At 38.9% G+C, this 11819-nt stretch overlaps 1 protein-coding gene across 1 annotated transcript; it reads left to right on the forward strand.

Moving 5' to 3' along the window:
• Positions 1–320: 320 nt before the first annotated feature.
• Positions 321–2985, forward strand: LOC133851446 (uncharacterized). Its single transcript, XM_062287882.1, has 3 exons — positions 321–462; positions 606–2540; positions 2640–2985. Exon 2 carries the CDS (start codon positions 907–909, stop codon positions 1525–1527), a length of 621 nt encoding a protein of 206 aa, XP_062143866.1. The 5' UTR covers positions 321–462; positions 606–906; the 3' UTR covers positions 1528–2540; positions 2640–2985.
• The last annotated feature ends 8834 nt before the right edge of the window (positions 2986–11819 follow it).

Here is an 11819-nt window from a genome sequence, read left to right on the forward strand (position 1 = left end):
ATAAGTTATATCAAACCACCTGTTGGGAAGAAAAACATTATTCTTATAACTATATGTACCAACAATTTCATCCTATATATATATATATATATATATATATTAGATCAATCGGTTGGAGATTACGCCTTATGAAGCGGATGTCACTAATTCGAAAACCTTCTTCTCCCTCTTGTGAATCGTATTATCGTATACTTATTTAAAAAAAAAAAAAAAAAAAAAAAAAAAAAAAAAAAAAAAAACAACTCCGTTACGTGATTCCATCAGACGTGGCATTAACTGTACACCAGTAAACACGAAATACTCCAACGATTAAAAATTACGACTATAAGACTCATTTCAGATCCGTGGATTCTGGTCTGTCTATAACCCTCGCTGGGGGCTACCATTTTCTTCTTTAGATCGAATAATCTCTGCGGACGTCCCCATCTTCGCTTCACTGACGAACTCTGTCACAGCTCTCTGGTAATTTTTCCACTCTCACTTTCCCGAGAATGTCACAATGAAAATAAGAATCGAAGCTTTCAGCTTTTCTGGGTTTTCCCTTGTATTTTGTTGCTATTTTATTCACTATCTCATTCTTATTTTCTTTTTGTTTTGTTTCACAGCCAATTGTAGTTGTTTTCTGGGAAGATCTGGTTTGATTTTGAATCGGTTTGGTTTTGGGTGGTTTTCTGATCCGGTAATTTAATATTGAGTGTCGGAGAGACCGAACACTGTGGAGTTTGTTTCACTCGCGGGGTTCGATGTTCGATTTTTGGTCTATTATGCAGAAGATCTATGAGTTTTAGTGCAGTCAAAACGCCTAAAGTTGTGAATTTTAGCTCGATTTAGAGACCTTTGGCAGAGTCGTAGCGGTGGATAACTGGATCTAGTGGGATTACTGTGACTGAATCAGTGAGTTTCACCATGGAGACCCTTGTGGTTGCTCAGCATAGGAACCAGTACTACAGCGGAAGTAAACCCAGTGGGCCGGCCCAGTTTGGTTCGTCGCCGTCCAGAGACTTCAGAGGGATCAATTGCCGGAGTTACCAATCCGGCGCAGGTATACTACCGACCCCGTTGAAAGCTTGCTCTACTCCTGTAACCAAACCGTGCTTTTCTTATCCTTCTGCACCTTTGCCTGAAACACCATCCCCGACACACTCTGATAGCAACACACACTCGAAAACAACTGTGAAAAGCGCTCCCATTAATATCAACGCGAAAGCTTGTAACAAAGAGAGGGCTTTTAGCGAGGATATTGCTAACGAGAGGTTCTCATTTTCTGAGCTCTGGGCTGGCCCCACGTACTCGAACTCGCCGCCGCCGAGTTCCTTACCGATACCCAAATTCTCGATCCGGCCAAAGAGGACCGTGTCGCTTAACCTGCCCTGTTCGGCCCCTGAGATGATCAAAACGTACCACCCAATGGCCAAGTCTGCACCTCCATCGCCTACTAGGGAGCATAACAGTTCTACCAGGGATATCTTTCGTAGTGCTGACTCTGCGACCAAGACCTTACGTCGCATTCTTAATCTGGATGAGTGACATGGTTTGGAGTGTGGGGCTCCTGTAAATAAATCTACTTTGAAAGCTTAGGTTAGTGTTAGATTGTATATAGGGTGAATAAATTGGTCCGTAGTGCGAATCTGTAAGAGTTTGTTTATCTAAGTAAGCGAGGGCAATGGCTGTGGTGGGTTAATTGTCTCTGGGTTACACTGGGTTACACATTAAGAGTTGATGTGGAGTTGGGATTGAGTTATGGACTTGGATTTTGGTCATGGACTCATGGGTATATCATAGCGAGAGGAATGTATGCGTATTATGGGTGGGTTTTGCAGCACGGATGGAAGCGAACTTTGAAGGTTTAGGAAGTAATGCATGGAAATTTGCTTGATTGATTGGTGGAGCTGTTCTTTGGCATGGATAGAATACCTTACTGCTGTTGAATTTATTGGGCCTGAAGGAAAAAACTTCTCTAGTTGAATGTCAAAAGTTATGATGCCAAGCTTTCGGTTTAAGTTTAGGTTTAGGTCTTTGTCTCAGACCCTGTATATACTGTAGAATCTGGAACTGACTACTTACACAAACTCCGTAGGCTTCTGTTTCATTCTTGCTATCATCATCTTCTTTAGTTGTTCTTAAACTTTATTATCCTTTGTTTCTCATAGCCTAACTTTATTATCCTTTCTCATACCCTGACATTGATTAGTCTCAAAGATCAAAGTTGCCTCAATCGGCTGCCAGATGATCTGCCTCCCTATAACTCTTTACTCGCCTATCAACATCTCCCCTCTTCATATTTATTGTTTCTTTTGTTGTGTTTGGATCTTACTCGGTTCTGTACACTCTGCGGGGTGTTCCTCCCCATTCACCGCTTTTCCTGTTTTTAAAGAGGGAAAAGTGGGGAGGGGTGTAGATAGTAGTAGTTTGCTGCTCTGTTTTGTTGTAAGCCCCTTGTAGTTGCTTCTTCTTGTAACTGCATAGTGCTGCATCCATCTTGATCACCAAAAAGGTTTATCTGCCTTGGAGGTTGCTGATCGTACCAAGCCATGCACAAGGTAATTGTCTTTTTGAATTTTGATTTTCTATGCTTAAATATATATTTGTAGTACCATTAACTGATGTCGCATTTTCTCTTTTTCCAATCTGTGAAACAGGGAGCCAGTCACAGAAGAATCATTGGTGGCTTTGCTAGTAGGATGTGTTCGTGCTGGATCTAGTGTTTGTATGTGAGTCTTGTGAGGACCTGCGTGCAGTTTCTTAATGTGGTCTCTTTTGTTTGAAAAATGCATTTTGTCCATGTTTGGGTTTTTTAGTATGTCGTTCCTGGAGTCCCCTGACCTAGTGGAGTCTAATATTATGTAGTATTTGGCTAAGTTGTTCTTATCTTTTTCCTTATCACGTTGTATCAGACTGCAATGTCAGTATCTTTTGCATTTATGTCGATGTTTATGCCATCATTTTGCATTGTGATTTATATTATTATTTCTTGCTTTAATTAAATTTGATCTACTGTATTATTGCTGGTGGTAACCCTAGGGGGTTGACTTAAGGGCTTTGGTCTTTTGTGGCATTTTCATTAGGTCTATAAGGTTCGAATCTCCTTGAGTACAAACAATATCTTGGGACCAGTTCGCAAGCAAAGCTGGAGCATTACCTGATCCGTGCGAAGAGTGCAGGGGTTAAAAAAAAAAAACCGAAAAAACTTATAAGTCACAACGAGCAAAATAACCTCTTCAAGGCCAATTTCTGAGAGTTGATAGCGTTGTGGAGGGATAAATGAGTCTTAGGCGAATTGTGTCTAATAATAACATATTAGAGTTGATCTTCTTCAAATAATCGAGATTATTTAATACCGTTCTATGAGAAAGGCAACCTTTTCTTTATTTTTGATCTCTGAATTGTTATGATAGCCCTTTGCGTTGTTGATAGTGACTTTTTGTTTGCTATATTGATCATTGAATGATCACCGTAGCCATTCGTCGCTTAACCAAAAATTGTGCTGATTTAAGGATTTGAATCAATCGTTGGTAGGATTTTTTGCCATTAGCTATTGGCCACTTCATGCACCAATTTCTTGCCTTCTATATTCTGAGTTTTGAAGGGACCTCAGAACTAAGTTGGTGGGCACCTTTGCTCTGTTGCTTTCTTATATTTTAGATTGTGATTTTATTGTGTTAAAACTGGCTCCGTTTATTAAAATTCTTGTTGTCTTTTGTTTTCTTGTCTTAAAAACATATTAACAAACAACCCAACTACAAAACACTTTTAAAAACACAAATACTTTTTACTTTTATGTTATATTATAACATTTTTTTTTTTTTAAATTAAAAGCAAAAAAAAAAAAGAAAAAAAAAGTCCACATTAAGAATCAGAGCCCCTGTGGATTGACTAAGGTTCTTTGTTGGTTGTCATTTTATTGGGCATACATTTCAATTGGGTCACTTGATAATTGTCCAAAAAATGACTTCCTATCTTCTTTTTTTTTTTTTTTTTTTTTTTTTTTTTTTTTTTTTGTGACTTCCTATTTTTTTAGTTCTTGGTAGAAGTGATGGAAAGAGAAATGCTAGGGATATCAAAATTTTTTTAAGAGATGGGTACCAAGATGATGTAGAGTTTATTTATTAGAGATGATGAAAACAATTAATAAAAAGAAATGTTACGGGTACCAATAAATGGCTCCACATCATCTTGGTACCTATATCTTGGTAAAAGATTTGGTACCTCTAGCATTTCTCATATGAAAATAGAAGTTTTTATTGAGATAAGTACAAAAAGCCGTACAGGGACATTGATGTTAGGAGATGTGCTATACATCCTCTCATTGTTCTTTTTCCATCTTTGAATCTTTTAAAATTATCATTGAATCTGTAGAGTCATGTTTGAGCCGTGAGAATATACATGAGCCTTATAGATTCAATGATAATTTTTACAAAGTGAGGGAAGTAAGAAAAACCATATAAAGAACTTTTGAAAGGTGTGAATTGTAGTTCCTTATTTATTTATTTATTTTTTTTACATGTCCACACAAGAGGGGGAGGGGGAGGAGGAATTCAAACTAGTGGCATCCGCTTCTTAAGGCATGGTCTCCGGTCAATTGATCTACCCTTGGGAATAAATCTCTTAGTTCCTGTGCTTTCTTCTTGGCCAAGTTTCTTTTATTTACTGACAGCTAATTTGGAATGGTGGTCCAAGGCATGATTATTCTCTTCTATATATTGTTGATGTCACATTTCCTGGTGGGCATCTTGTGCTGGGAAAACTTGCTTTAGCCCTTTAGCATGAGGACTTTGCAAACTCACTTCTTTTTTCGTCTTCCTTTTGTTGGAGAGGAAAAGAAATCGATGATGGTGAACCTGCAGTTTTGTTTGATAATTCTTTTATTTATTTATTTTTTATTATTATATTCATATGAAAAATATTAACAAGCAACTCAACAAAAATACACTCAAGTTACTTTTACTTTTAATATCACGCCAGAACTTTTTTTTAAATAAAAAAAAAAATTACTTCCAAAAAAAAAAAAAAACTAACAAAAAGAGGCCAGGTTTTTTTTTTTTTTTTTCTGAGTTTTTGGGCAACTCAAAAGCGATTCAATCTTTGTTCTTTTTTATTTTGTTTGATGTTACCGGAAATTGTTAATCAAAGACTTTATTTTTTTCGTAGTTTTAAAGGGAAAGAAAAGGTTCGCATTTGGTTGAAACGTAGATCATTTTTTAGGCCAAGCCTTTGTTCCCTTTCACCTGTTTGTTTTTTGGTGCTGCAATCATCACATCTCTTCCTCTGCACCGTCTTCAACACCCTCCTATTTCCCTAATTTCTTTTGTTGAATTGCTTGCCACATTCTCTCTTTCCTGCCCCCTCAACCATATATATCTCTTTCATGAGCTAATGCTACATGCAAGTATCCACCGTTTGATCCACAAAAAGCTGATGCGACGTGGTCTTCTTATAAAATATCATCCTTACATTACCAAAAGTTGATGTGGCATGCTTTTCCAATCAAAAACCTATTTTCATCCTCCAAATATTATGGAAAAAATGTCAAATCAGCTTTTAATGGATGGAAGATGGATACTTGTTTAATGTATAGCATTACTTTTCACGCTCATTACTCCATGCCACCGCCACCGTCACCACCCCCACCCCCACCCTCTTTGACTCCATGACTTGTCTGAGTGTGCTTCAACCTAATCTTGGTGGGTTTCAACCTAGAGATTTTGGATGCAACTAAGGATTCGTTTTCGGCGAAGTAGTATAAAAAAAGCAGGCCAACAACGTAGTATTATGAAGAATAAAATGTGCTCAGTTAGTTGATATACCCCACGTTAAAATGAGACAAGTTTTGTAAGTACTTTCCTCAAATGCTCATCCAAAGGCTCAAACACATCTTGAACTCCTGTTACTATAAAACACACCCTAATATTAAACATAATACAATGAGCGTCCTAACCTATGCACGTAAAATCCTGAAATACGACTTCAGCATTCCAACCCATCATTAAAACCTTAATTACCAATTTCTGGCCATTGTCGAACGTTTTGGCCTTATACGTGTAAACTCCTATCTTTTTTAAAAAAAATTCATTTTTAAGAGATATTATTTATAAACACATCATGGTATGTTAAAGATTCATTATAACATATGGTTAGGATACTAATATCATGAACAAGAGTTTAAAGTTCAGGTTTACCTTAAAGGAAGCTAGACAACACCAAGATCACATCGTCTCTTTCTAAAATCTCTCTTCTCACTGAAGAAACAAGGATGCATGGCGGGTGGGGGGGGTGGAGGCATCTGAGGGGCGTGATGGGGGTTTATATAGGCAAGTTTTGAGGAGATAAGACTAAATGAGGTAGATAATAGGTTAAAAATTGCTTTTTAGGCAACATCGAATGTTTGATGTATTGTTCTGAAAAAGGAAATGGGTCCACATTGAACGTTCAAGAGATGCTTCGAATGTATGATGTACTGTTCTAAACACACGCAAAAGTAGTCCACATCGAATGTTCGATCATGTTTTATTTAAGGTAATTATTTTTAGTAAATTACTAAGGCAAGTATATTTTGTAAAGAGATTTTAATTACCGATTAATATTGCAAATTTAACTATTGTTAAAAATCATAGTTTGATTTTGGGGTGATCAATGGCGCCTTGAACAGTAGAGTTGTGCCGGCCTCAATATCGTCGACCTGCCTTATGATGGCGATGGCGATGGAGGCGAAGTCTATATGCACGTGTGTCAACAATGCATATAGGCACAAGGCCCGCTCAAAAGTGATGGGGTCCGTGCTCTAAACCGGGGGCACTTGGCTGGCGATGATGTGGAAGACTAGTTGTGCCTCCACTGAGAGCTGGTTGAGGTCAGGGACGGAGCTGGGGGGTGGCTGGTAGGGGCCATGCCCCCCCCACCCCCCAGTTCATTTGAAAGAAAAAAAAAATTCAAGATTATTGGCTACTAGACACTGTTGAGGAGCTGTTGACATAGAAGAGTTCTTCGGTTTTTTGGAAACAATCCTAGGATGGCTTCCCTGATTTCCTTGCTCAGTGGTGTTCCAATAGGAATGGTCAATTCTTGGTTGTAAAGGATTATGGTGGAGGTAGAAGGAGGGGTTTTATCATCTAGTCGGAAGGGAGAAATGGCAAAGGTTGGAGGTTTTTTTCTTCAGAGCTGAGAGTAGTCGTTTATTTTTCTCTGTCGATATACGTACGATGGCAGAGGCAAGAAATTGAAGTTGGAATTTAAAGCCACGACGGAGAATGGAGGAAACAGAAGTTTTGCTGAGGTGCTGTTGTCTATGGATAAGGCTGGTCCAACGACGTCTTAGATGAGGAAGCCTCTAGCGAAGGAGGCAGAGTCTCAGCTAGCGTCGAAGGGTTGTTCCGTGTTCCCTGAAATGCCAGTACCAAACTACCAAAGTAGTAGCTGATGTTGATGAGGCCAAGGGACTTTGACGTTGCGTTCAAAATTGGAGATGATGCTGGTGAAGAAGAAATTTCGAGAAATGGTAGAGTACTTCATATTGGTGATAGGCTTGAAGCACGCTCCTTTTTGTTTTTTTATAGATAGAAGTGCGCTCAAACTCATTTTTCCGTATTAAAAGGGATATGGATGTGGATGTGGATGTGGTGAGGTGTTTAAAATGGATGGACTTGGGCTTGAGCCCTTGTTTGGCCTCTCCCTTGGGTTGAGCCCTTGTTTGGCCCCCTCCCAGCGAAATGTCTGGCTCCGTCCCTAGTTGAGGTTGAACCCTCTAGTACGCTCCGTAGCCATGGAATGGGGCCGTCCCTCCTTGAAACACTGGACTAGCACAGAGCGGGGAGGCCTGTACTCTCCAGCCAATGGGTACTTCGGTTCAGGCACCCAAGGGGTGTGGATGATGGTGCTTATCAGCTCGGCATCCTTTCGGATAGGGTGGCCGCGGAGCCAAGTCATAAAGTAGCCCTCGCAGTGCGTGTAAATTTTCCCGTAGAATTCGCGAACCAGTCTGTCGATGCGGGGAGGGATTCTGAGATCATCTATCCCCATTCCTAAAACTCAAAAAGCTCTGGGGCTCTCTGGGAGTGTCTCCTGATGTCGGGTAGATCTGCCCCTCTATCCACGAGAAGGCCTCGGGCTTAGTAGTAGCCAGACAATCAGAAGGCTGCATGGGCATCCATAAACCTCGCGGTATTAAACCTTCGAGTTGGTGGAGCCTCTGGTGCTGGCTTGGTGGCCTTTGTCGTTTGGGTAAGTGTAGACCCCTCAGCTGATGTCATCCGTATCCTCTGCATCGACTTCGATCCTGCGCTGGGTACGAGAAGAAGAGGCCTTGGCATCCACTCTCTGTCGTCTCTTGTCTCCCGCGGTACGTACCATCGTCATGCTACAACCAGATACACTAATCAATTTCTATTTACATGAACCCTAACTATGTCTAGTGACTTAAACAAATTTCAAAACAACAAACGGGTTAGGTTTCAACATGGTAACCCATGTCGAATATTGGGTTAGTCACAAATGGTGGTGTGAGGTTCAAGGCATGGGTTCCGATACTTATATGAGGAAAAATCACACAAGGCGTAATTGGCCCTAACGAGAAAATTTCGTTGGGTGGTCGGAAAATGACGGAATGGTCCCTACGGGCTTTTCCTTGGGTTCCACAGTGGGCGAGGCCCAAATGGTGTCAAAAATGGGTGGTGCCTGCCAAGTGGGTTTTCGTTTGGGCATTTCACAGAATACTTAGTATTTTGGAAAATTTTGGGCATGGCGGGGTCATGGGGTAGTGAGTCATGGCCAAAACATATTACCCACAACAAATGGGGCTTCATTAGATGCATCAATCATCTAGAAATCCAAGGGAATTTTCAGATTTGGACAAAACCCCCCAAATCCGAATGGGTCAAAATCAAGGGCTACAAGTGTTGGAATTTAGCCTTCCCAACTCAAGAACAATCCAACATCAATCATATAACATCTATGTGCTGCATGTGTAATCCAAGCACTTCCATTGAAATAAAAAATCCCTCAATCCAAAAATTAAGGTTTTGAAATTGAAGAAAAAATTGGTAGAAATACATGCTTACGCCATCAAATCCATGTAAATAAGCTTGGATATTTGAAAAACTTGAAAGGTTTAGGAGAGATTCAGCTGAAATCAAGAGTGGTGAGAGTTCTTTATGAGAAAAAATGAAAAACGGGTAGGATTTTGGCGTTTTAAATTCTGATTTAATTCAAATTTGGGTTTCATTGAGCATTCGGCGTCTCGCTCGAAAATTCAGCAATTCCTCGAATTTTCGACCAACAAATTTTTTTTAGAAACTTCTTTTTAAGAAATAATTGAAGTCAAGAAGCAATTAAATTCTTTCTTACTTTGGAAATCACTTCAAAACAAAATCGTGTTCCTACCTAAAAGTACAACCTACACCTATCTATTTGGTGCACGTGTGTGACCTAACCATTTCTATCTGCTAATTATCTAACGTCAAATCTAAAATTACTCATCACAGTTGGCATTGCCTTTAGCAGTGTCCTCGAATGGATCCTCTTCCTCCTTGATCATTGTTGCATAATCTTCCTTAATGCTCAAAGGAAAAGTTGCTTTCTAGCTACATGTCCCCTCTTAGAGTGCTCCGGCCTTCAGCGGTCGTATCTCATTCTGTTCCATCTCTGCATACTCTTATGCCATACGAGAAATGTGGGCTGCTATCTCGTGCCTTCTTTCCACACTAACGCAAGGATTGTGCATTCTAGGAATTGGTGGGAAATCCCTCAACAAATGCAGATACATTGCGACATTTCCATTTTGCTGGAGTGGGGTTATTGTCGAGGTTTTTCTCATGCTTATCTTATCATTTGAATATCCTTCACTTGATGATTTGTCTTGTGTTGGCCAGCTATGATCACTCCTCATAAGATCGAGCCTACGCATTGCAAAAATGGGGGCTTATAGCCTGGCACATAAGGTCCATACTCCATTGGCCAATCACGTAGCAATAACTTCCGTCTGCGCCAGTTGCGCATGTGCTCATGCAACAGAATCAAACGTTGCAATATGGTGACTGGTAAGCTCGTTTCTAGACCCTTATCAATCAATTCTTATAGTAATCAAACATAGGTCGTTACTTAGCCCGCACCTTAACATTCAAGTCATGACACCCAAAAGTCTTAATTCTATCCTATGCTCTAGTCCTTATATATTTTTAAATCCTACCATATCAACTCCTATTCTCATATTATCTTCTGTGGTCGATGGAGTCGAATGCTCTAATACCACACTGTAATGCCCCCAAAATTAAATAATTATATTTACTTAACTTAGAGTATTACTTGTGATGTGCAAATTTTACTCGCAAGTGCACGAGTTGTATGTAGCATAGTACATGCAAGTGCGGGATCGTATCCACAGGAAAGTGTGTGGAAAGAAAAGAAAATCAATTTCTATTTAAATTATTTTTGTTTTAACCTATAGTTGCGATTTTGGATTTCTTTTAAGGACAAAGAAATAAAATAAAAAAATGAGTAAATAACTCAAAGAAGAAAAACATTAAGGTATCGGAATTCACAAAATCAAATCAAACACCCTACTCTTGCATTTTATTCATAAATTCGATTCAAGGAACTCGATATTCAAGTTCTTAAATAACAAAGCGTGAAAACATTTGATGAATACGACTCAAACAAATCACAACGATTATCCCTTAGAATAGAAATCATTCATTGTATCCGAAAATCACAATAGATATCCCAATCTCAAAGAAATCAATCGATGTATCCATCGGTTAAATTACAACAAACATCCAATAAAAATTATCAATCTAAAGAAATAATTCAATAAATTGAAATGGAACTTGAATATAACATAGAAACATCGAATCTATGAATCTCATGACAAGAGTGTCGGTATTATCATTGATGAGATTTCATCATCAACCTTAGTTGATGATTTTAGCCTCATGACTAAAAACATCAAACAATCTTGAAATGAAAACATGAAGTGATAAAAAAAAATAAAATAAATAAAAAGGACGAAGAAAATAAAGAAGAACAGAAATTAAATAACTTTAAATAAAAAGAAAGCGATAAATTAAAATAACGAAGAAAAGAAGGAAGAACGGAAACTAAATAACGGTAAATAAATTAAAGCGATAAATTAAAATGAAAAAGAGAAGAAAGAAGAACGAAAAATTAAATAACTTTAAATTAAAAGAAACATGAACGAAATATCAACTTACAACAGAAAAGAACAAGGCAAGAGCTAAAACAAATGCTTTGAAAAAAGAAAAATTGATGCTCTAAGAGGTGCCTAGCATGGAGTATTTATAGCAAAAGATTAGGTTAAACCCAACTTTTACAAAATGGTATCTCTACCTTTCTAAACCCTAATAGGAGAAAAGAACGCTAGGGTTTAGGGTCATATTTTCAAAATAGCGCCTCTATCCCTAGAAAACCCTAATAGGATTGTCAGCAGTCGTCAGAGCATTGAAATTCGCGCATGCCACGTTAGCCCTGATTGTCGCTCGATCAACTATTTTGGTCGATCGATCAACGATGCGCTCAATCAACTATCTTGGTTGATCGATTGACGATGCGCTCGATCAACTATCTTGGTCGATTGATCGACAATGCGCTCGATCGACTATCTTGGTCGATCGATCGACATCGAGCTTGAGCCCTTGTGCGCCTTCTAGGTGCTTGATTCTCCAAAGATGCTGCCATGTCAGCCCTAACACCCGTGCTTTGAATGGCTTTAACGACTTCTTCTCCTGTTTCTTTGCAAGTCCCATAGAAAATACTGCATGTTATCTCAAAGTCCTATAAAACACTGAAACACCAAAAAACTTACCAAGAAATCA

Source organism: Alnus glutinosa, chromosome 12 (genome assembly GCF_958979055.1).
Source record: "Alnus glutinosa chromosome 12, dhAlnGlut1.1, whole genome shotgun sequence".
NCBI lineage: Eukaryota > Viridiplantae > Streptophyta > Magnoliopsida > Fagales > Betulaceae > Alnus > Alnus glutinosa.

Coding starts and splice junctions, on each gene's coding strand:
- LOC133851446 (XM_062287882.1), top strand. CDS start 907: ATGGAGACCCTTGTGGTTGCTCAGCATAGGAACCAGTACTACAGCGGA.